Raw genomic sequence first — 24,932 nt, 5'->3', positions numbered from 1 at the left:
TACTTAATTTGAAACAATGCAAGTTAATAAAGTTGAAATAATGTGGAAAAGTCGTTTCTTTCAACTAGATTAGTGAATTTTGTTTAAACAAATTCCGATGTTAACGTAATCAAAAATTTAGTTTGAGCTTCAACCAAATTTATGGTTGTTTTAAACTTGCCACATTTTTCTCCGTGTTGCGACGTACAGAACAACAATAAAACCGAATGCCGTTGAAAAATTGTTTCAATAAATTTTTTGGTTGTTGCAAACAACATTTTCGGTTACATTTAACGTTCATTTTTGGGTTTATTTCAAAAGACTATTAGTTTGTTTCAAACGTTTCAATGTTTCCCTTTAAAGATTTAATCAGTTTGCTTTTAACTAAAATTTGTTTAGATCAAACTATAAAGTTTAGTTGATATTACCTAAAAGTTATCGACTGTCAAAACCAAACAACCAAGATTCTGGTTATTTCAAGCAAATATTTGTTGAATTGAAGTTAAGTCCTAAAGCAAAAACAACCTAATATTTTAGTTAATTTCAAGCATCGCGGTTTGTCAAAGTAACCAAGTATATATTTACGCAAATTTCAAAGTGAAAATCTGGTTGAAGCAACCTAAAATATAATTGTTTTTGCCATACATTTTTCTCCGTGTAGGAGCAAATAAACACCAAAAATTCATCCAATTCCAACCTGGACTGAATAAATAAATTCGCTGTTATAGAAACATATCTTCATCCTCACCTTATATATGCTTTCATTGAGTAAAAAAACTATCAATTTGTCATATATGAAATGGTTCGCATTCTAAACTAATTTTAACCACTCGAGCAGAAAAAACCATCGAACTGTCAAATTTTAATTAAAAAGTTAAAAATTTCGCGAAATGGTTCACAGCCTCAATTAACCCTCTAACGGGTAAGACCGTCTGTAAACGGCCTTCGCTTGTGGAGCTCCAGAGCCACATACGAAATTTGTCGTGAATTGACAATATGAGAAATATGTTAAGAACAGATTTTCCGACATGCTGAAACAAATATCACAACATTCTGACCATGCGTTCAAAAGTTATCATCTTTCAAAAACAAGAATTCCGAAAAAAATTATGGTGCGAATATTCCTTTTTTTACGTTTGATGAAAAAGGACATCTAGAACAAAATGTTCGATCTCAAATTTTTCATTGTAATTTACATGCTTTTTTTCAATTTTGTGATATATTTGAACTGAAAAAATATTTGGGTAGAGCGTTAGGCATAAAAAATTAAAGAGAGAAATTGGACTATTTCATACCTAGCGGTCCTCCAGATAAATATTTTCCCATAAAACTCAACACTCGTGCTTCTTTTGAGAGTACTTTGATGATAAAGTAATCATTTGCTCGATCGCATCGTTTTTACGATGTTGCCCGTTAGAGGGTTAACTGTTCACAAAACTAACTTTTATTCCCTAATTTACACACTCACTGTTTCTCTGCTTTCTACGTGGTCGGCCGACCAATTCAATACACGATGACAAAATCTCAGCTACGCGGTTTTAGCGAACTGAAAATGTTGGATAGTATCCGGTAGCGGCTCCAGATTGTACCCAGGCCCGTCACGGTCTCCGGTGAGAGCACACGTCACCTCGAAGGCGGGGTTGAACTACTGGTTGTAGGGAACGTGCCGAGTTAGATGAATCAGTGTAAAATTAAATCTAATGAAACTAAATTATTTGCTTCAGTGTACTGAAATTCCTTTGCATGTGTTGCGAGAGTTCGTCATACGAACGATAAGAGACAAAGAGAGAAATCATAAATCGTTCAATTTAGCTCTTACGCATACTGGGGCATGATATATTATGCACTTAGACAAAGAGTCAGTTTTTAGAAAAACGTAGACTTTAATGGATGTGCTTGTTTTGTGCTCCGAAGTGTTTCAGTTGAAATTGAAAGTGACTGACACTGCCGGACACTACACTGGTGTTGGTTTAAGTATGTTGTCTATACCGGAACTCTGCTTCTGTCTTACCCGGGCCTATGGGACGAGCGCGTGTGACCTCACAGGCGGGGTTTCTGCGTGGGGGTGGTATAAGCTCTTCCGCTGTACCAAGATTGTTGTTTTACCCAGGCCCGTCACAGCCTTTAGCACGAGCGCGTGTGACCTCACTGGCGGGGTTCGTTCGAGGTTGCGGGGATTTTGGTGTTCGATCGCTTGCCGTCGGGCAAGGCTACAAGTATTAATACGGGTGATCCGGTTCCGAGCGGATTCTGCAAACAATACTAATGGGTCCTATCACAAAAGAGAAAGTTCTTTTAGCGTGGCATCGTGAGGTTAGGGTGTCGCTCGCCTGGAAACTTTCCCAATGTTCATACCTGACCTGGATATAAATCTGATCTAATTCCATTGGCGGAATATATCACACTTCTACGTGCACTTTAGTATTTTTTCTGTCAATCTACGATATAGCACGAGTTTTACACCTCGCTCTATTGGCAAAATTTAAAGTGATCGAGTCTCAGTTGTAGACAAACCGGATCCTCTTCGTTATAAGTCCAGGGCTCTTTTAGCCACTGAACTTCAATTTGGCGTTTTGCATCGCCCTCTATTTTTTGTGGAATTCTATGGGAGTTTTGTTAAGCACAGTGAGCTTGCCTAACCTGCCTAATTTTAACCTATTATGATATCCCGGAGTAATTTTAATGTAGCCTTAATCGTTCCCTATTACATATATTTTATTTAGTCTCGAGGATTTTAATTGTATTTATTTTTAATGTATAACAATATTATTTTATTAGCAAATTAAACGCATACCCAACCTACGTCTATAATTATATAATTCAATTCTTACCGAACTCCAGTATACTGCTATGTAGTTGCGTTTTTCTGCAACCATATCTATGAGCTATAGGGTAAAGATGCGAAACGGTAACAAATCGAAGCGAACACAAAATAGAAAGTTATTTCTATTCAAACGAAATTGATTGCAAATGAAAGCATATCATTCATACCGGTAACTTTCAAATTTTATGATGATTGGGCTTGTAGTTTCAAAGATTCATTGAGCAATACGAATAAACGAAGAGTGTTAAATGTGTTATATTGCAGTTGCTTTGAATCAAGGTTGCCTTATGTCGAGGTATTACTGTACTATATAGTTATACTAGCTGACCCGACAAACTTCGTATTGCCACAAATTAAACTGTGTTGTACATAAATCCTGAATCTCGGATGACCTTTATCACAATCTCGAGTTTTGCAAGTTTCTGAGTAGTTCATGGGTGTTTTAATATGCAAATTTTCCTCGCAGTAAAATAGAAAACAACTACCCCCATTGCTTAACCTGATAAAAAAGCGGATAGCATTTAAACATATGGCATCATTACAAACCATTTCGCCGAATACCATTTTGCGAAACACCAATTCTCGGTTGACCATAACGCGGAATATAGAGTTTTGCAGAATACCATTTCGCGAAAAACCTTACGCGGGATGTGCCATTTCACGGAAAATCTTTTCGTAGAAAGTACCATTTCGCAGGGGTGACCCAACTGAAGGAAAGTAATAGAGGTCAGTAGATCTAGGAAAATAAATAAACCTAGATAGAGGTGATCTCTACGGGGGGCTGCCCCCCCTCAGTAGCCGGGGTTTCCGACGACAGGTCGCCGGCAACACTCCCGGCCTGTGACCGTCTCGCCCTGAATCATATAATGTTACTATTGATAGTTTCCGGTGGTCTAGTAATTGACTAATGTTTTATGAAAGAGTTTAAAATTTCTCTAGTTCGATTAGTTTTTGAGTTACGCAAAAATTTCTGTTTTATTTGTATGAGAGTCCTTATCCACCTACCACAGGGGTGAGGGGTCTCAAACCATCATAAAAAAATTCCTGCCTCAAAACCCCCGACCCCGGCCAAATTTGGTTCCATTTGCTTGATTAGTTCTCTAGTTTTGAGGAAATTTGTATTTCATTTGTATGGGAGCCCCCCACTCCCCTACTATTGAAGGGGGCAGGGGTCATAATTCCCTGCTAAAAAGGGGAGGGGTCTCAATTCACCATAAAAAAATTGCCTACAAAAACACCCACATACCGGTTCAATTTGCTTGATTAGTTCTGGAGTTATGAGGAAATTTGTATTTCATTTGTGTGGAAGCCTGCCCCCCCTCCTCTTAAAGGTGAGAGGAGTCATAATTCCCCTTCTAAAGAGGAGAGGGGTCTCAATTTACCATAGAAAAAATTCTTGTCACCAAAAACACCCACATGCCAGATTTTGTTCCATTTGCTTGATTAGTTCTCGAGTTTTGCAGAAATTTGTGTTTCATTTGTACAGGAGCCCCCCCCTCTTAGTGGGGGGAGGGATCTCTAACCATCATAAAAACCTTCCCTGGCTCTAAAACCTATACATGCAAATTTTCACGCCGATTGGTTCAGTAGTTTTCGATTCTATAAGGAACATCCCGACAGACAGACAGACAGAAATCCATTTTTATATATAAGATAAGGTAGAAAGGCAAGCATGTATCAATAAGAATGAGAACAATCTGCTCGAGCCAAAGTACTGAAGACTGTATAGTAGGGAAACGGGGGGTAAGCCCGGCACCCTAAGGGAAATGATCATTTTGTCAAAACTGAGACCAAATATTGCCAATTTTTCTTCATAGAATCAGTATTTATTCTGTTTTCAATAAGTTATGGGACTTTCAGTGCTTTTGATCGGCTATTTCACAAAATACAGCAAATTTTTGGAACAGCCAAAAATGGTGTTTATAAAGCAGCGCGGGTGAAACCGGCACCCCATGGGGGTAAGACCGGCACCTAATTTGTCAATCAGGTTACTCGACAACTACTGAACCGATTTGTAAGCGGTCACTACCAAATGAAAAGTGATAATGTTCAATCCAGCTTTTACGCGCTATAATGGTGCCGCTATAAATTGTGTTCGTAATATGCGAACAATCTTTTTGACAACTCTGCATACATCAAATCTGGCACTTTTCTCTTGCAACCCTACCGTGCTCTTTCTTTCGTTTACGCGAAAAAAGGAGAGCAAAAATGTGCGAAATGTAAACAAAACTATTGCTCTCCTTCTTTTGCGTAAACGAAAAAAAGAGCAACACTGCCGTACAGGAGAAGAGTGCCCAGTTTTGATGGATGCAGAGTTGTCAAAAAGATTGTTCGAATATTACGAACACAATTTATAGCGTCCGCCATTATAGCGCGTAAAAAGCTGGATACGATGTTACTGACTCTGGTTGAAATCGGTTAATGAGCCTCGAAAACATAAATATAAGCAGAATACGGAATACGAAACCGTACCCACAAAATATGAGAATGGAAGAACTTTAATGATCAGGTCCCAATAAATTTCGTAAACCTCCGGGAAAGCAGTCAGTTTTCTGATTTGTTAATTTGACGATAACCAATAATACGGTATATGTACGGCAGCCATAACGAGGGTTTACCACAACATTGATCTTTTTTCACTATAAATGACTTGAAACAAGTTCAAGATGATTCAGGGCGTGATAAACGCAGAATATGCGTTGCCGGCGACCTGCAAGTAGCCTGTCTTACACAGTTCGAAGGGTGCCGGTCTTACCCCCACAGCACATGTTTTTTAAGAAGCCGGTTTTCATACATTTACTACTCTAATTTATTTCTACTGAAATCTTACTGATGACAAACAATGCTAGTAAGAATATGTAGAATCATGAAACTTAGTTTGAAATTTCTTCTTAGAATTAAAGCTTAAAAACTACTCGCGAAAAGTTACATCCAGCTGCGCATCGGTGGCACTCGCGTTTGTTTTGTTTATTATTTTGACATTTGACGATTCATGATAAGCTCGAACTGTTTTAAAATATCTGAAATAATGAATACTAACATTTTCATTGTTTAATAACACAATTAATTAATGCTGTTTAGTGTCCCTACTGCCGGTCTTACCCGCACTACCCCTAAAGGTCATTTAAAAGCAACCCTGTTGCCTGTTAGAAGGGAAGCACATGCGCATTACTATACGGAAAACTAGGGAGTATACCAAACGTTTATGTTATTACAAAGCAAGTTATACAACTGAACAGCTTTCTTCAACTCATCACAGCTAATTCATACAGGCGACGAAAATACATTTCATTATGAATTTGAAGTTGGTTTGAAATACCATTGATAACACAGTAGGTAATAAACGATTTTAAATTTCAACAGTATTAGTCCATCTCAAAAATATCCTTGAGGCGCTTTTTCGTGTGAAAAACTGTTAATAAAATGTTGCAAATGTCTTAAAGCAGGGTTTGATGCTTCACAGTTTAGTCAATAGATGAATAACATTAATCTGTAGTCAAAATCAAATGCTTAATAATATTTAAAATATATATTTATATATTATTATTCTAGTGAAAAATTGTATCATTTTTTGTTTTACTATAATTATTATGTGATCTTTTTCGCAGGGTATTCCTTTAGAAGTGAATATGAGATTTTTTTTTGAGCTGCAGATGCTCTTGCAGCTTCTCTATGCAGCTTCCCAAAAGACTACGAATGAATACCCGTCATTTTTTAATATCGGAGGCGTCCTGAGCAATAACGATAGTGAGACTCATTTTTCTATGGTTATAGCGGTAAGTTATTATATTTTTCTTATAGATTCACCATATTTATTAAAAAAAACAAAACTTTTAGCATCTCAACTTCGATCAACAGTATGTTCCCAGAGGTGTTACATATTATGATAAAACTATCAGGATTGATAAAAATCCTATCAAAACAGCTCTAGATGTTTGCAAGCATTTGATATCAAGAAGGGTAAGCTATTTGTAAAGCCGTGATGCATGCTTGATGGAATTGAAACTCAAAGATGTGTCATTTTTTTTATCCTTTTCAAAAGACACTTTTTACTAACAGTTTTCGAGTGCGATAAAACACATTAACGGGCAGTTTTCGAGTGCGATAAAACACATTAACGGGAAATTAGCAGTCATTAAGTTTTCGTTGGAGAGGCCAATTTCGGAAGCAGTTTTTGGGCCCAAACGCGGGGTTCTGTTTGTAAAAATGTAAATACTGCTTTCTTCTTGTCAATCTGAACACAGCGAATACATTTTAATCAACAGAATTTTTGTTTCAAACAAAAAATCTGCTTTTGAAATTGGCAGAATCGACGACTGTTAATTTCACCTTAAACATTTGTTTGAAACGGTGGTTCTATAATTGATGAAGAGACGGTAAGGAAAGTTATGAAGAATTTTTAAATTGAGGGGAAAGAGTGGAATGGTGAGCGGGGGGGGGGGGTCCAATGTCCAATGCTGGAAGGTGCATGAGTCGAACCAAGCTATAATCTGAGATTATAACCGGATTCGAACCCACAACACCCGCCAGGGCATGTGGCTCGCTGGTACTTGTACCTTTGAACCATAAAGGCGCTGGACAAAAGGAGACGGCACAATCCCCCTTATTAAGCCATCCCTCCTCACCTTTCCACTCTTTCCCCTCCATTCAAAAATTCTTCTTACTTTTCCTTACCGTCTCTTCATCAATTGTAGAACCACCGTTTCAATAAAATAAGCATATATGTTTGACCGCATTTTAAGGTCAAGACTAAAAAACACGAGGTTTGATCACATTAAACATGTTTGGGTTTTGATGAAGTGATAATTTTCACTGTTACTATCTGTGAAGAGGAAAGTCATACAATAAGGTTGCGTTTTACATGGTCTAGTTTTACGCGTGCCCAGACGAAACAAGAAGGTGGGGCACCGACCCGAGTGCATGTTATGACTTGAAAATTATCAAGTATCTGCAGAATGGCGGAGTCTTAATGGAATCAAATTACTTCTCACAGAAATACCGTTTGATTAGGCTAAAAACTCTGGACTTCCGAGTTCCATTATGAAGACTTTTTTACATTAAATTTTACAAGCAGGGATAGCAGCCCCATAGCGTCACAAATAGAGATGATAAAATTATACTGTCATTTACAATATTAGGGGAACTGTGGGTAAGACGAACAGATTAAAAAGAACATCTAATATAAGTGATAAGCTAGTGAAATATTTAACAAAAAAGGTTTTCAATGTGTATTTTGAGTATTAAAAATGGACCGACAAAGTGAACTTTTTTAATGCTGCGGGTGAAACGGACAATGTGTGGGGGTAAGATGGACAAGTATTGAAAATCGCCCCAATTGAGGGCATATAATTATTATTGACCATTAACAAATTGAATACGTAAAATACGGTGGTGTAGCGTACATGAAGTGAAGGGGGCAGTTCACCGCTCCCTCAGGGGGCTGCCAATCGAAAATTGTTTGGCAGCGGCAGTATAAACAAGCATTCCAAAATCTATTTCATGCCTGGCTGCTGCTCATTTGATTGAAGTTCACGTTTGTTAGTTAAATCTTCATTTATATGCATGAGAAAGAGACTAAAAAGCAAAATCAACAATTTTATTACCGTCATCCGGGGATACTTGCAACACAGGGGCTACTTGCAACACTACTGCTAATCACACTTTTGACAGCTCTACCGCATTTGTTTGTTAACATAACCATTTGTAGCCAATGCCGGTTTAAAGAAGGGGCGTTTGCCTATTGTTTAGTTAAGTTTGACCCATTATATCATTGTGTTTCTTGTTTTTATAGGAAAAATGGATGTGCAAAATTGCGTCAGTTCATTGATATGAAATTATTTTTTATCGTTTAGTTCCTGTACACAAGTAGTGCATCATATAAGCTAACAAATGACAGCTTTGAGCTTTGTTCATATTTTGAACTTGGAGAAGACATGATGAATTCGTATTGTTACTTCCAATATGGTGCAGCTAGCTGTACTTGTGAAATAGATAGTTACCGTTATAGACAGCATGTACAAAGTAAGTTTGCATCTGTACGATGTTATTTTGTTTAATGCCGTCTCCATAAAAATTAACATTGTGAAAAATTCCACGTGCCTCGAAACGGCAATAATGGAGTTCGCTGCGTTCGGAGCGTTGGAGCGTTAGACGAAATTGGGAAACAAAACATGCCTCCAGTATCTCTTGTTTTACTATAAATACACTCAAAATATCTAAAAATAGTCATTCGCGGTTTGAAATCATATTTAAAATCATAAGAAATGCAATTGATTTTAATTTAATTGATATTTTTTCTCATAATCATAAATCAAAAGTACTGACCACTATACGCTACTCACACTTTGACCTAAACGGTACACTACGATAGTTATACCAAGTCAAAGTTCAAAAGTGTCGCAAGTATCCCCGGATGACAGTATAATATATTCACTGACCATCTTACCCACACTAGCAATTTTCCATTTCACCCCATCATTATACATTTTTTTAAAGTATCAAAATTTTGTATATGCAAATAAAATTACCTATTTTTTCAATGCAGATGTTACTTGAAAAGGTATTAAATCGAAATACTTGATATTATGGGAAAATTTTAGAAGTAAACCACTCAAAAAGCTTAATTCAATGACATAAAAGTTACATCCGTACGCATAATCACTTCCAATTTTCTGTTTTTCTGTAGGTTACCAAAGTTTGAAAGTACTAAATGATAATGGAAACGTTCAGACGTCATAAGATAACAAGAAGGGTCAGTCCCGGCGTAGTGGTTAGCATTCACGCCTCTCACGCCGAGGACCCGGGTTCAAATCCCAGCCCCGCAGAAGTCACGAATGACCCAATCTGGTTAAAGTGACTATAATCGAAACAAAAAAAAGATAACAAGAAGGTTGGATGCCCATCAAAACATTTACGAATTTTAATCCTTAATTGCTAGAATCAACCACCTGTCCGTCTTACCCACCCTGTTCGTCTTACCCACAGGTCACCTAGAGATAATAATTAACTCTACAATTATCCCTTACCTTATACTAGTTTTTCGAATTCTGTTTCGTTGATGCGCTGTAAAGGGTGTCCCACATCAAATTGCATCACGGAAGAAATGCTGTAGAAAATTACCCACTGGGTATTTCCTCATGGAAATTAGGGTAGAAGTAGTTTAGAGTGTATTGTTTACACTGTATTTTTATCGCGGTCAGTTTTTCGAATATTGGAAAAAATGGCGTCACCCGAAAACCAACGTCGCGAATTTATTTTGCGCAAGTACCTGGAAAATCCTTAACTCTCTCATCATGGATGATGAGACTTACGTCAAGGCGGACTTCAATTGCAGGGCCAGTTGTTACGATCCTATTGACGCTAACAGCCTCTCCCAGCCGAGATTCGAACATACGACGACTGGCTTATTAAGCCAACATCATACCTCGAGATCAACTGGTTCACAAAACGATGGGACACCAAATCGGGTTTTCGCCAAGGCTGCCACAATGTCACGTCACGATGCTATGGAACCGGGTCTAGAATCTGATCTAAGATCAGATAAAAAATGTGATACAAAATATGATCCGCAATCTAGTCCAAATCTGTTCCAAACAAAATTTGATGAAAAAATGATCCACGATACAGACACACAGGTCCAAACTTTTGGTCCAGGTTCAGAATCTGGTTCAAAATCTGATCCAAGATCTGGTTGCTGGTTTAACGCTTTAAAAGGCAGTGGCAGCTATATTGCCACCAATGAAAAATATTGTTTTCGCTTCTCTACCAATATCGTTTTAGTCGATAGGGCCTGATAACCTTTGGCAACATTCTCAATGTTTTCAGATAGATTTACATTAGATTACCAGACCACGCCTAGAATCTGGGTCCAAAACCTAATACAAACTCTTTTTCAAAACCTGGTCGTAAATCTAATCAAAAATGTGGCTCAAAATTTGTTCCAGAATCTAGCCCAAATCTGTTCCAAAATCTGAAACAGAAGTTGTTGAAAAATGCGGCTCGCAATCTAGCCCAGGTCCGGAATCGGGTTCAAAACCTGATCCAAAATCTGGTTGGTGGTTTACAAAACTGATCAAAAAATTGTGGCCCAAAATCTGCTCCAAATCCAAAATCTGGCTCAAAATCTAATCCAAAATGTGGTCCAAAATCTGATCCAGAATCTAATCCAAATCTGTTCCAAAATTTGTTACAAAATTTGGAACATATTCTGATAAAAAATGCGGCTCACAATTTAGCGCAGGTTCAGAATCTTGTTGGTGGTTCAAAATTTGATCGAAAATAATAAACTTGAAAGGAATACCGGTGTAATAAAAGATGGAGTGCTAGATCGGGTATTCGCCAAGGGCGCAGCAATGTCACGTTACGGTTCTGGCTATAACACACGTAGATCGGGAAGTTTCTGATCAGAACGGGCCCGATCGAAATGTACAATCGAGGAGATTGTTACACTTAATCAAAACCATATAATTACCTGACATGCAATTATGAGATAAAAATTGCCAAACACACTATTAATGAGCAGATTTTGACAACCCGAAAAAAGGTTCGTTTTAAATTTCCGAATAGCAAAAAGTAATTAAGACGACGGAATGCAATTAGTCGCTTCGATCTTCCATTTATTACAGTCAGAAGGTGCATTTAGGGAACCTGCTCAGTGTAGGGTATCATGCATTATTACATATAGGAACATGAGTATATTATGTTATAGTTCTGTGTGTTTCGAGATTAGCGCCGTAGCGCGTATAGCAGTATACGAGAGTCGTTCAGTAGCATACGGATGTATTTCGTCACTGTACTAAAGTCACTTGTAGGAAATATAATATACCTTGTACCGTAAGATAGAATACATTGCATTGGAAGCAATGTACCTTGTGTATCTCGGATACTTTGGACATCGGCCAGGAGAATAAGGTTTTGCAAGGTGACGTCACGAATGAACCAGAATGAACGCAATTCATCCATTTGACATCTACTCGTGGTTTGTTTACAATTTGTTAGGCGAACGCGATATGCATAAATTGGAATTAAATGTTTTAAAAGCGTATTATCCAGCAGTGTCGCCCTCCAAACTACTCGGAATGGCAGTTTTTGTGCTTTTCTGACTTGCCTTTAAGGCTTTAAGCAATATTCAGTTTCAACATGTTAACCCATGTTCCAAGCCCATGTAAACAAACCACTGATAGACGTCAAAGCAGTGAGGTTATGCTCGCCCGTGCAAAACCTTATTGACAGTTTACGAATAGACGCGAGAAGTGAACAACACGACAATTGGCGACGAGGAGAAATGTGGAATTATAATTTGTTCACGTGTCACGTGTTACGTGTTTACGTGTGAAGTGTTGGTATAATTTGTTTACGGCTTGGTAAACAGTTTTCTGACTGCGTTTTACTGGCACGGTGGTGTGAAACCAGCAGTGAGGGCACTACGATAAATGTGGTAAGAAAAGTGATTCTGCTATTCTTTTCCTTTTCGAGACGGCGGAGGGGCGGCAGCGTTTTTTGTAATCGGTTTGTGTTTCGAGGGCTTTTTCAGGATTATACACACTGGACAGTGTCAAAATTTGTGTGGTATCCTTGCATGTTCAATGCAGGTTGATAACGTGGGTTTTTTCGGAGGTCTAGAGCTAGAGTGCCTAGAAGTAAAACTTGAAGTGCTAGAGTGCCTAGAGTCCAGTTATCGTAATTAGCTGGTAAAGTGTCTGAATATACGATAAGTGCTATAGTGCCTAATTATGTTGGTGCTAAAGTGCCCAAGTATTGAAATCTTCTGGTGCTAGAGTGCCTAGAACGTATTTTAAGTTATTATTATCAGACTGTATTAAGCACCTAAAGTCAAATCGTAATTTGGTGTAATAGCCTGAATAACGAACAGAGCTAAAGTGTTTAAGTATGTCGTAGTATTTGGTGCTAGAGTGCACAAGTACTAAAATCTTTTGATGCTAGAGTGCCCGAGTATGGAGATCTCCTGGTACTAGGGTACCTGAACATATTTCAAATTAGTTGCAGACTATATAACTGGTGATTCAGTATATAGAGTCAAGTTATCGTAATTTAGTGATAAAGTACTTAAGTATGTGATAGAGCTAAAGTACCTGAGAGCTACCGCTAGAGTGCCTAGGGATATGTTTATGCGTCATTCAGTATTACAGTTAAATTTAGAGCCATTTATGAAGTATTTGGTGCTGGAGGGACCAAATAGTACAATTTTCTGATGTTCACCAATGTTACCAATGTTCAGGTATGAACAAATCGAGAGAGGAAATTTCAGTAAAGTATGGCAAGAATTTAGTCTCCCAGTTGGCTTCTAGATACGACTCTTGTCTGACAAGTCGCCCAAATATCAGCTGGAAGAATGGAATCAATAGATTCCTGCAATCTAACAAGTAAGTCAAGTTGCGATAGCGAAATGCAGCACCAAGACTTTGTTTTGTTATTTGGCAGAAATGGTCTCTGCAATGTTACTTCGATTTAAATGGTGCCATCAATCTATTTGTTTATTTTATTTATTTATTTCGTCAACCGATGTAGACTAGTATAATATATACAATTTTCTCATATAAAAGTCTTATAATTAAATGAAGATTAAAAAGTGTACTTATTCTTTTGTATCGTTCGCTACGCGTTACGATTACGTGTTGACTGAAAGTGATGTTTAAGTCTATGCCGAGACATTGTAAAGTCAATGGTTTCGCAGTATTGATTGTACGAGGCCATCATACGATTTAATGGACCGAATTTTGCATAATTTGTGCGATAATGGCTTATGGCAAATAAATTTCGATTACGAAGTTGCCGAGTAGGTGTATAAAAGTTTAGTTTTGATAAAAGTGTTGTTGTGTATCCAGGCAGACACCAACATTGAACGCGAAACACGGCGGACTGTATTTTTGTTCGGATCACAAAGCACAGGATGGAAAATTTTCTAATATTTTATTCTCGATGTGAACTTAACAAGATTCAAAACTTAACTTACATCTACTGGTGGCATCGGTTTATAGCACTCGGAATGTTCCAGATGCGCGGCGCGTGTGTGGCGTGATAGGAGCAACGTCAAATATTGCCAACGGGATAATCGATTTTCGTTAACATCCAAAAGTGTTAGCTTGGGAACTGGTTGTAAAGCTCTTCCTAACTGCAAATGAGCTGGAGAAATCGGCAGCGGATCGTTTGGGTCATCAGAAACCGCATATAATGGACGGGAATTTAAAATGGCTTCAACGTGCGTCAATAAAGTAGCAAACTCTTCAAACGTTAGTTTGGCATTTTGTAATGTCCTTTTCAAATGAGTTTTTACGCTCTTCACAGCAGCTTCTACTAAGCCTGCGAAGTTGGGAGCTCTTGGGGGAATGAAGCTCCACTGGATTTCTCGCGGAAGCATCAAATCATTGATCTTGGCTTGCATTGTCTCAGATCGTAATTGCTTATATAACTCTCGAAGTTCATTAGAAGCGCCGACGAAATTAGTACCGTTATCAGAGAGAATGCTCTTAACCATACCTCGACGATTCACAAAGCGATCAAGTGCAGCAAGAAACGCTTCGGTACTAAGACTTGACACTAACTCAAGATGCACATTCTTGGTTGCAAGGCATATAAAAATAGCATTATATCCTTTAACAATCTTCGGGCGATACTTGCCTTCTTTGACTGCTATAGGACCAGCGAAATCAATTCCAGTATTTTCAAACGGCATAGCGGGGTTTACTCGAGGTTCTGGCAGTACTCCCATCAATTGAGTTATTCTCTTAGGATTCGTTCGAAAGCAGGCGATACAGCTTCTCGGATTGTAGAACGCCTCCTCGGACTCCTCGGATTGTAGAACGCGCTTTTAAAATCCAAAACATTTGACGCGATATAGCAAGAAGGGCTGAAGGACCGGCATGAAGATTTTCTTCGTGAAGAGCGCGGAGGATTAGTTTAGTTACAAAATGGTGGCCGGGAAGGATCATTTGATGCCTGGCATCGAAAGGTAGATTAGAGTGTTTTAGACAACCACCAACTCTCAAGATTCCATCATCGATTGTAGCACATAGTCCAGCAAGTCTTTTGGACGAGTCGGCAGCCTTCTGATTCTGAACTTCTTCACGAAACTCGGTATATTGGATAACTTTCACGATCGCCTGCAGTGACACTCTCATTTCTGCTACGGAAACAAATTTAGACAGCTGTCGGTTTTTCTTCTGCTGAGTTCTTGCATTTTTGATGAATCGTAGAACCCAAGCAATAATCCTCTGCATTTTTCGAAATGAGCTGTAGGCAGTAAAGACTGGCAAAAGTTCGATTGTTGCCAAGTTGACAACCGCTTCGACTTTTAGATCTGGAAGCTCTTCGTCTGGAATAACTTCAGAGCTAGCAACATTGTAAGGGATTTGGCACAGGAAACGTGGACCACTCCACCATAATTCATTTTGACTTAATTCCACTGGAAGTTGTCCTCGGGAAATCAAATCTGCAGGATTATCCGCTGATCGAACATATTGCCAAGAGAATTGATTGGTATATGTGGTGATTTCCGCAACACGGTTGCGCACGAAAACATCTAAGCGACTCGGATCCTTTTGAAGCCAAGCCAAAACGATCTGGCTATCCGACCATAGCACAATCTTAGAGACAGGAAATTTCAATGCAGGAATAGACTTCATAAGCAATCGCACCAACAACTGAGCTGCGCATAATTCTTTACGAGGAATAGTCATGGGACTTAGAGGAGCAACTCTCGACTTACTAACGAGGAGATTACATTTGGCTTCTACACCGGTAGCACGCAAATATAAACAAGCTCCATAAGCTGATAACGAAGCATCGGCAAAACCGTGAACTTCTAATGTATCGGCATGATACGGTATAATACATTTTGGCACTTTTATTTGGTTTAGGAAACGCAAAGAATTGTACAAAATACGCCATTGCAAAAGCAAATCATCTGGAAGGGTCTCGTCCCACTCAAGCTTGCGGGACCACAACGTTTGCATTAGCACCTTGGCTTTTACTATTACTGGTGACAAAAAGCCAAGCGGATCAAATAATTTAGAAATCTGTGAAAGCACATATCGTTTGGTGATTGGCACAGGAACATTATACTCAACTGACTGGAAGAAATATCGAAACTGATCGTTGCGAGTATCCCACTGTAATCCCAGCGTCTTAACTATATTATTGGCATCATCAATCTGCAGCAGCTTTTCTCTTTCACCCTCAGGTATTTCAGCGAGAATTACTTCTGAATTTGAACACCATTTCCTAATATCGAAACCTCCTTTGGCTAGTATTTTCTGCAAGTCCTTCCTGAGGCTAATGGCTTCTGATTCAGTATTGGCTTCAGAAAGGACATCGTCAATATAAAAGTCTTCACGAACTACTTTTGCGGCATCAGGAAATTCAGATTGCTCATCTTCAGTCAATTGTACAAGAGATTGTACAGTTGTACTTGTTGCTAAAAACGAAGCCGACGCTGTGCCATAGGTCACTGTTGTGGGTTCGAATATGCGCAACGGCTCGGAAGGTTGGTTTCTCCAAAATATTCGCTGGAAGCGGCTATCACAATCATCAACCAAAATTTGCCGGTACATTTTGGCAATATCAGCGGAAAAGGCAAAACAGTGTCGGCGAAATTGGAGAAGAATGGAGAACAGATCATTCTGAACGGTCGGACCCACTTGAAGGACGTCATTTAAACATAACTTTGATCATCGGGCGGAGGCATCAAACACCACACGCAGTTTAGTGCTTGTGCTGGTTGGTTTTAATACAGCATGGTGAGGCATGAAATAACACTGTGATCCAGCTGCATCGTTATCTTCAAAAATCTCGTGGCAATGGCCAAGTGTTTCGTATTCATTAATAAATGATACATACTGTAGTTTTAGTTCAGGGTGGCGGCTTAAACGTTTCTCGAGTAGATAAAACCGTTTCAACGCTAAGGCGCGATTGGTATCAAGTTGACTTACAGCGTCTCGAAATGGAAGACGTACGACGAAACGACCTGTTTCGTTGCGGCGATAGGTTTTCACAAAATGCTCTTCCACTTGTTGCTCTTCGACGGATGGAAACGACTGGTTAATTACTTCTTCGATGGCCCAAAGCTTGTGAATAGAAGCAGCCAAATATTCTTCGGTGATCACGTGAGAGAATGCAAAACGATGTTCAGGAACATCAGCTGCACCGGCAACCACCCACCCAAAGACGGTTTCTTGGAGAATGGGTAAATTGTCGGAAATCCTTAACTGACCCGATTTGAGGAGACGGAAGAAGAATTGATTCCCGATGAGAAGATCAATGCGGTTTGGTAAAAAGAACTCTGGGTCAGCCAATTCTATGTTGGCTGGGAGATGCCATTTTTTGATATCAATCTTTCTTGTAGGAATCATTCCACTAACTTTAGGCAGCACAAGGCATGGTACATCCAAACTATACTCACTGTAGCTAGATGCCACTGTAACCATTATACCTTTGTTGGCACAACTTTTTCCTGTTACACCGTTTACCTCAGTGTTAGTTGACCAAGATCGTTTCCCAAGTTTATCGGCCATATCCTGAGAGATGAGGCAAACTTGTGACGCACAATCCAATAACGCACGACAACGATGGGTGCAACCACTTTCATCCACTAGCTGGACAACGGCTGTTAGCAAAAAAACTTCCTTCGAAATGGAACGATTCTGATGGGAACTGGAAACTTGATTAACCAGTGCGTTCGAAGCTGGAACTGGCACAGAGCTGACACGATCTCGGGGAGAAGTGTTGTTTAATATTGACGACGATTCTGAAGACTCAATAACATCATCACTTTTTTCTATGTGTAACAAAGTGTGATGCTTCTGGGCGCACTTTACGCATACCTTTTCGGACTGGCACGTGTTGCTACGGTGGCCTTTGCGGAGGCAGTTGAAACACAGTTTCGCTTCTTTCACTTTGGAGATTCGTTGTGCAATCGTTATATCACGGAAAATACCACATTTGAAATTAGGGTGCAGTCCCCCACACAGCTCGCATGTTACTGCAACAGCAGACGTGACGGCATGCGCTGTTTTCTGGAATTGCTTGGGGAACAAATTCATCTTACCAGACACGGTAGGTTTGACTGGCACTGATGAAGGATTAGCCGTCTCACACCTTTCAAGAACAAGACATCGACTTCTCACACTCGATAGTGTTACTGTAGCTTGGCAACTGTCCATGCGTTAAAGATGATTCCCAATGCTCACGCGTTTCCTTGTCTAACGCATTAGTCAGCACGTTGATGATAACCAATTCGGACACTCCGGTTAGTTCTTGTTTCAGAAACTTGAGACTTTCGACATGGCGGCAGCATTCATATAACAGTTCCCGAAGCTCTTTAGATGATTTTTTAGTCATTCTTTTCAGGTTAAGAAGACCACGAATATGGGAATCGATAATTAGCCGCTCATTTTCATACCTTCCAGAATATTCCATGCCTGTTCATAATTGTTATCTTGGATGGTTTGGGAACCAATTACACCAGCAGCAGCACCGACCAACGATTTTTCCAAGTGGTACAATTTGATGGCATCACAATCAGCTGATCTTCAATTAAATCTTGAAACATTGACTTGAATCGAGGCCAATTTTCATACTCCCCATTAAACGTAGGCAAGGGGGCCCTTAATGCTTGCTGTTGCACAATTACCTGTGTTCCTCCTACTTGATCAGGAATAGCGGCTGGAGTTGCAGACAAATTATCCTTCAATGTTTCGATCACTACACATGTTTCATTGTATAAAACTTCGAATTCTTCGTATTTTTGATCTTTGCTATCTCTCTGATTAGGAACACAGGCACTAATGAGAGCATCATGCACTTCATTAAATTCACGGTAATGGTTTTCTAGATTTTTCGAGAACACTCTGAGCTGAGGCATGGAAAAATTCGTGGGTTCTTCATCGGCAGCTTTAAGCAAGTTTCTTAAACGCGTCACCTTCGCTTTCACTTGCCCACGTTTATGCGCTAACAATTTCACCTCTTCGTTAGACATTTTCGTTTTCACTGGATAGTTTTTTCTCACTGGACTATTATAATTACCCTATATTATAATTCAGGATACACAAACGTACGCCACATTACAAGCACACATCGGAAACGGAAATAACGACGGGATCGCTATTCGAAGCTGAGTGAATTTTCGGGAAAAATACCACTCGGAAATGATGGATTCTCGGTCGAACCACCAACACTCAAACATTTTTTTCAACTAACAGTTCAAATGTCTACTTTACATGGAAGTTCAATGTTCAAACGGATTAAAAAGTTCACAAAACCACGCGAAATTGACGAATTTTCACTGTACTTGAATCACACACTGCGTCTTGATCCGGCTCGAAGGACCAAAATGTTGCGTATCCAGGCAGACACCAACATTGAACATTGTATTTTTGTTCGGATCACAAAGCACAGGATGGAAAATTTTCTAATACTTTAGCGTTCTTTGAAGAAACCGTGTTGCATTTCTGTAATTCTGTTTTTAATTTGCAGGAATAATGTTTTATTAATAATTGCTTCGAAAAGTTTTGGAATGCAAGAGATTATGGCAATGCCACGATAATTACGTACGTCAGATTTCCGACCTGATTTAAAGATAGATACTAGAAAAGAGCTTTTCCATATTTTTGGAAAGATTCCGGATTCCAGTGATAAGTTAAAAAGCCAAAACAAAGGAGCTGTAAACTCCATTACAAGATTTTTTATGAAAACTGGAGGGATTCCGTCGGGTCCAGGTCCTTTTGAGGCATCTAAATTTTTTAAGGCCTGCAAAATGTCCTGGGCATGAAGTTGGTTGACACCTATGTCCACTGAAAATTCCGGATAAAATGCAAAATAGTCGCGATCGCAATCTTCTACAGAAAATGTTGTATAGATTTCTTGAAAAAAATTTGCAAAGAGATTACAAATCTTTTCCGAGTTATCCCCAACACTTTCATCAAGATGCATTATGGATGGAAAGTTGTCAGATTTTAGTTTGGTTTTCACGCAATTAAAGAAGTTTTCTGGACTGGACTTTATTTCAAGTTCAATTTTTGAGTTGTACTCTTCAAATGCATTGCTGATTGCTAAATTAAGCTGGTTGCATATGTCCAAGTATATTGCTAAATTTTCACTATTGGCCTGTTTTTTATGGGATTTTTGAATTTTTGTGACGTCTTCTTTTCTTTAACGGTATGTTCTGTAACATTATTTCTAACAAAATTTTATAAAATATGTCTACAGCAGTGTCGACATTTTCTTCATTCTTGAGAATATGTTGCCAATTAATACAGTTTAATCTACCTCTAATACTTTCATAGTTAGCTTTATCGTATTCAAAAACTTCTTCATATTCGCAATCGTTGGGTCTTTGGTATTGGTGTTGTGTAAAACGGCCATTCGCTGGGAATCACCCAACATGCAGCATCTAGAACACACAACAAACCTGCAAGGAGGTTAACTACACAATGAGGGACAAGATCATCGTACCATGGCAACATCCCCGAACAATGCCCGAAAGATGTCCGAACTCACAGCGCATACGAAACCGAAGAACGAACAGCACGACTTCGGGCTGGCGCTGAGGGATATGCTGATGCGCAGTCTGTCGTATATTTCACGATACGTATTATACACTTATTTATCAGGTGGCTGCATACCACACATCCTCCCCCTACTCGCAGGAAAAAAAAACAAAAAAAAAAAGTTCCTTGCAAATTAAACCACAAGGGAAAAAACAACTGATTTTATTAAAACTAAAAAAAAAAAAATTAAAACGTGTCATTCCTTATCTTCCATATGACAAACATAGTCAGATAGATATGATGGTGCTTTTGTGGTCGCTTCACGGTATGACCTTCATCATCGGCAAGGAGCAAACTGCCGTTTTTTCCGTCATAACCGTAAAACGTTTCATGTTGAATCTAGAATCGCCTTTCCCTTTTACTAGACGCTCTACAATGACAGTATCTCCAGGTTTGACTGTACTATTTTTGGCACCTTGCCGCTGGTCCTCACGTGCTTTCCCTTTCACCTTTACTTCACGGTCTTTTGCATCCAGCTGTTGATCTTCATAGTCCGCCTTTCCGTATACCAGTAACGGCAAACCTCGTTTAATTTTCCGGCCCATCATGACTTCTTCTGGCGAAACTTTTATTACCGAATGAACTCCAGCGTTATAGGCATTAACTGCATCCTAAAGTTCTTCCGAGTAACCGGTTCCACTCGAAGCTGCCGTAGACATAGCTTTGTTTACCACTTTCATAAAACTTTCCACAAGCCCGTTTTGTTGAGGAAAGAATGGTGTAGAAAAAATGGTCTGGATGCCCCGATCAGAGCAATATTGCTTATATTGTTCACCATTGAATGGAGGCCCGTTGTCACTTTTAATTGCTTTTGGGAATCCTTCTCTTCCAAACACGTCATTCAATACATTCGTGGTGTGCTCAATAGCAGTTGATTTCACCGGTCGTGCGATCGCATAGCGGGATCTCAAGTCAATAATCACTAGGATAGATACTCCTCCGTATGGCAACATCCCCGAACAATGCCCGAAAGATGTCCGAACTCACAAAAGTCATCAAAACTAAGCATGCTAAAATGTACACTTAGGTGATTCGTAGCCAGAACGTTTCGAAGTCTAAACGGTATTGAAAAGTTCCCGGAGGTTTTATTTAAAAGCCTTGATATGATACAGTAATTCTGCTATTTTTTTCAATCCATGCAAGAAAGGCACAAATTTTCCACATTGGCAGATTCAAAGTACTGATATAGAAATGCTCATAAATCTTGGGACGCATGCAAGAGACCGAGCCTACCGGTGCTCTTGTCTGTTGCTTCCTTCCGATGCTTAAGGCGGCATAGTACTTTTTCAATTTAAAAAAAAAATCGAAATTTTTTTTATTGATTATTTCGAAAGATTAACATTTTGATCATATGTGTTTCAAGTCATTTCGATGAATTCCAAAAATTGGCAAAGTTACAGCTATTTGTACCGCGCATGTCTGAAGCGATTACACAGCGTATAAAAACTTCAACGTCGTTTTTCTCGAAACCAGGTTTTGAAAGTCGGTACCATAAATATCTCAAGAACGACTCAAGCAATTCTCATGATTCTTTTTTTGTTTCAAAGCCAACAAAATTATCTAGTGTTTGACCCATCCTTTTTTTGATATTACAATTTTTGTATTTTTTAGAAATGTTTAAAGTCAATTTTTTCGACTAAAAACCTTACTTTTATGTTTGAATGTCCGCCATTTTGTTATGCGTTCGAATTTTAAAAAAAGGATGGGTCAAACACGAGATAATTTAATTTACTTTCATGTCGTTTTGGAATTTTTCAATTCGGATAAGCCCACCAGCTCCAATCCATGGTACCGCAAATGATGTTTTTTTCGAATGATCATGTAGGGGAGAGGGGAAGAAGTTCACATATGCAAACAAAATTGTAAATATTAGTATAAAGTGCAATGTTTAGAATGCAAAAAACCCGAATCGATTCGCTTTTCGCGTTATCGAGAAAAAAATATTTGAAATAAGGCAAAAAATATGGTGTAAAAAGTACTATGCCCCCTTAATTTGAATGTGAGTTCGGGCAGGCGTGGATAGCTCTTATCCACGCTTTGTGTACCACGCCTTACTCGCAATCGGACGAGCAAAGCAAAAAGCGAAGAAAAGTTTTTGATTTAATCATATAGCTATAGTGGTGTATAGTAATGAGTTGATTTTCCCAAATAAATTTATACCAATTTCAAACAAATTTTGCGCATCATTAGATGCTAAATTTTATATGAAAAAGAGGAAGAAAAAGTTACTAATAATTCTGTAGGATTTGTTTTTGCTAGTGACACTTGAAAAGATAATATCATATGTCATGTATCATGTTTTAATAAATAAATAAATTTGGGTCCACTCATACCAGTAAAAATAACACGCGCCGAAAATTATATCGATCATATTTCCCATCATCAAGCATGCTTATGGTGCTGCTTTTGTTTCTTTGATCTTATCGTTTCCTAAAACATCTAACGGGCAGTATCGTATAAACGATACGATCAAGCTAATGACTATTTTTTCATTAAAGTTTATTCGAAAGAAGCTCAAGTTTTGATTTTAATGCAAAAATAATTAACTGAAAGAGCGCAAACTAAGAAAAAGTCCAATTTATCTTTTTCATTTTTCATATCTAATGCTCTACTCAGTTATTTTTTCAAATTCAGATATTCTTTTTGGATAAGGATTTTGAACAATAAGGAATGGATATTTAAAAATATAGTCAAGTTAATTATAGATGTTCATGAGAAATTAAAAAATAATTATTGCAGCAGTAGAAAGGCTAGGTCACACCGCTAGGTGGATTAATTCGGGTTTTTTTATCAAACGATGTCGGTTTTTCGTATTATTGTGAATATTGACAAAGCCTAGAATTGTTCTTCCATCTGAGGAACGTGAGATGGATTTAGATAATCGTAAGATAGATTATATTTTACCGTCTTGGTGTGCGCAGCCGCTGATTCAACTACGGTGCAGTACGAGAGAAACCAAAGGTGCAAAACTAATCACTGTTAAAACATGGAGTTTTCTAAAGCATAATAAAATCAGCATTCAAGACTGCTTAAAAGGAAGCACTATAGAATCTTAAAGACACACTGCAGTAATAACAGTTGCCGGTTACAGTTTGGGAACTTTCAAGATAATTTTAGGGCTCGATCTCGTTCAGTTGAAGCGGAGTTCTTTGTTGTAAGGAGTGGTCTATCTAGTTTATTGGACGTACAGCTTCAGTTAGGGGAAGCAAGGGATGAATGAGAGATACAAATATTGTCGTTTTTTTTCAAATGTGGCTAACATGTATGACAACATAAACCCGGATAACACACCCGGTTCTTACCTTTGGTCCCGCACTCCATGCCTTCCATGGACCGTTATATGAAGGAGCTAGATGAATTCTTAATGCGGGATATCACTGAAGTATAGCGAGTAATCACCACGCGGGATTTACTACTAGTGATATTAGAAAATAATTAGTGGCAAGATTCCAGAAACCAGAACAAAAAAGGGCTCGAAGTTTTCACGACAAAGATTTCTTGCCGCGCTGAACTATTCATTTAAACGAAGATAGGGATGTAGGGTATCATGCATTATTACATATAGGAACATGAGTATATTATGTTATACTTCTGTGTGTTTCGAGATTAGCGCGCATAGCAGTATACGAGAGTCGTTCAAGGAAGGACTTTGTTTGCATCAGTGGCATACGGATGTATTTCGTCAGTGTACTAATGTCACTTGTAGGAAATATAATATACCTTGTACCGTTAGATAGAATGCATTGCATTGGAAGCAATGTATCTTGTGTATCTCGGATACTTTGGACATCGGCCAGGAGAATTGGCAGTTTACGAATAAACGCGAGAAGTGAACAACACGACACTCAGTGAAAAAAATCTGGCAGCAGTTCACCATTTCCAGTGAACTTTGTCGCTTCCGTTTTAACTTACCCCGCATTTCAGCTTGCCCCGGTATACCTCACAGAAAATTCAAATCACGCAATTTCAATCAGTCATGAATGCAGCACTCTCTTGAAAACATAACAGTGTAAAATTTTGGTTCACAGTAACAGTTCTTGCCAGGTTCACGCTGACAGTTCAGTTACACGTTGAAGAAATATTTTGTTTTACGTTAAATTATTTGGAGAAGGTGGGGCATGGGCTCCAGCTTGAGTACGTCAGTGCATTCATATCTCCCGACTACTTCGTGTACGTGACCGATGAAGCTGGTACATTTATAAAAAAGTTTTCGTGTAACTTTTTTCACTGCATACAGCCAACATTTAATAGATAAACGCTCACTTAATAGATAGCACATAAGTTAACAAATGATTTTGACATAAGGAGACTCCATAAAAAGTATATTTTTTATACCATTTATACAATGATTATAACGGATTTTGCGCTAACTCGATCAGAGGTTGGCATGACCCTCGCAGAATTTAATGAAACTTGGTGTGTACAAAGAGTTCATGTAAACAAGTAACTTCGCATTCTTAGTTTTTCCGAAGATTTTTTGGGACGTTTAAACCTATACCAATTTGATACCTGTGCTTGGGAAGCACACCAGAGTGCAAAACCATCCCTCTTCTTCGACCGATGTTATA

The 24,932-nt window shown here is 38.6% G+C and overlaps 1 protein-coding gene across 1 annotated transcript in view; it reads left to right on the top strand.

The window, feature by feature from the left end:
* The first annotated feature begins 6,456 nt into the window (after window positions 1-6,456).
* LOC128744160 (glutamate [NMDA] receptor subunit 1) overlaps window positions 6,457-24,932 on the top strand; it is a 209,103-nt gene continuing 190,627 nt past the window's right edge. The window contains exons 1-2 of the mRNA XM_053840967.1: window positions 6,457-6,579; window positions 6,641-6,763. Coding sequence (XP_053696942.1) covers window positions 6,457-6,579; window positions 6,641-6,763 — 246 coding nt within the window. The remainder of the gene's footprint in view (window positions 6,580-6,640; window positions 6,764-24,932) is intronic.

The sequence above is a fragment of the Sabethes cyaneus genome, chromosome 3 (genome assembly GCF_943734655.1).
Source record: "Sabethes cyaneus chromosome 3, idSabCyanKW18_F2, whole genome shotgun sequence".
In the NCBI taxonomy this organism is placed as follows: domain Eukaryota; kingdom Metazoa; phylum Arthropoda; class Insecta; order Diptera; family Culicidae; genus Sabethes; species Sabethes cyaneus.
Note: the sequence above shows the minus strand (reverse complement) of the source record. Positions and strands in the feature narration are given on the sequence as shown.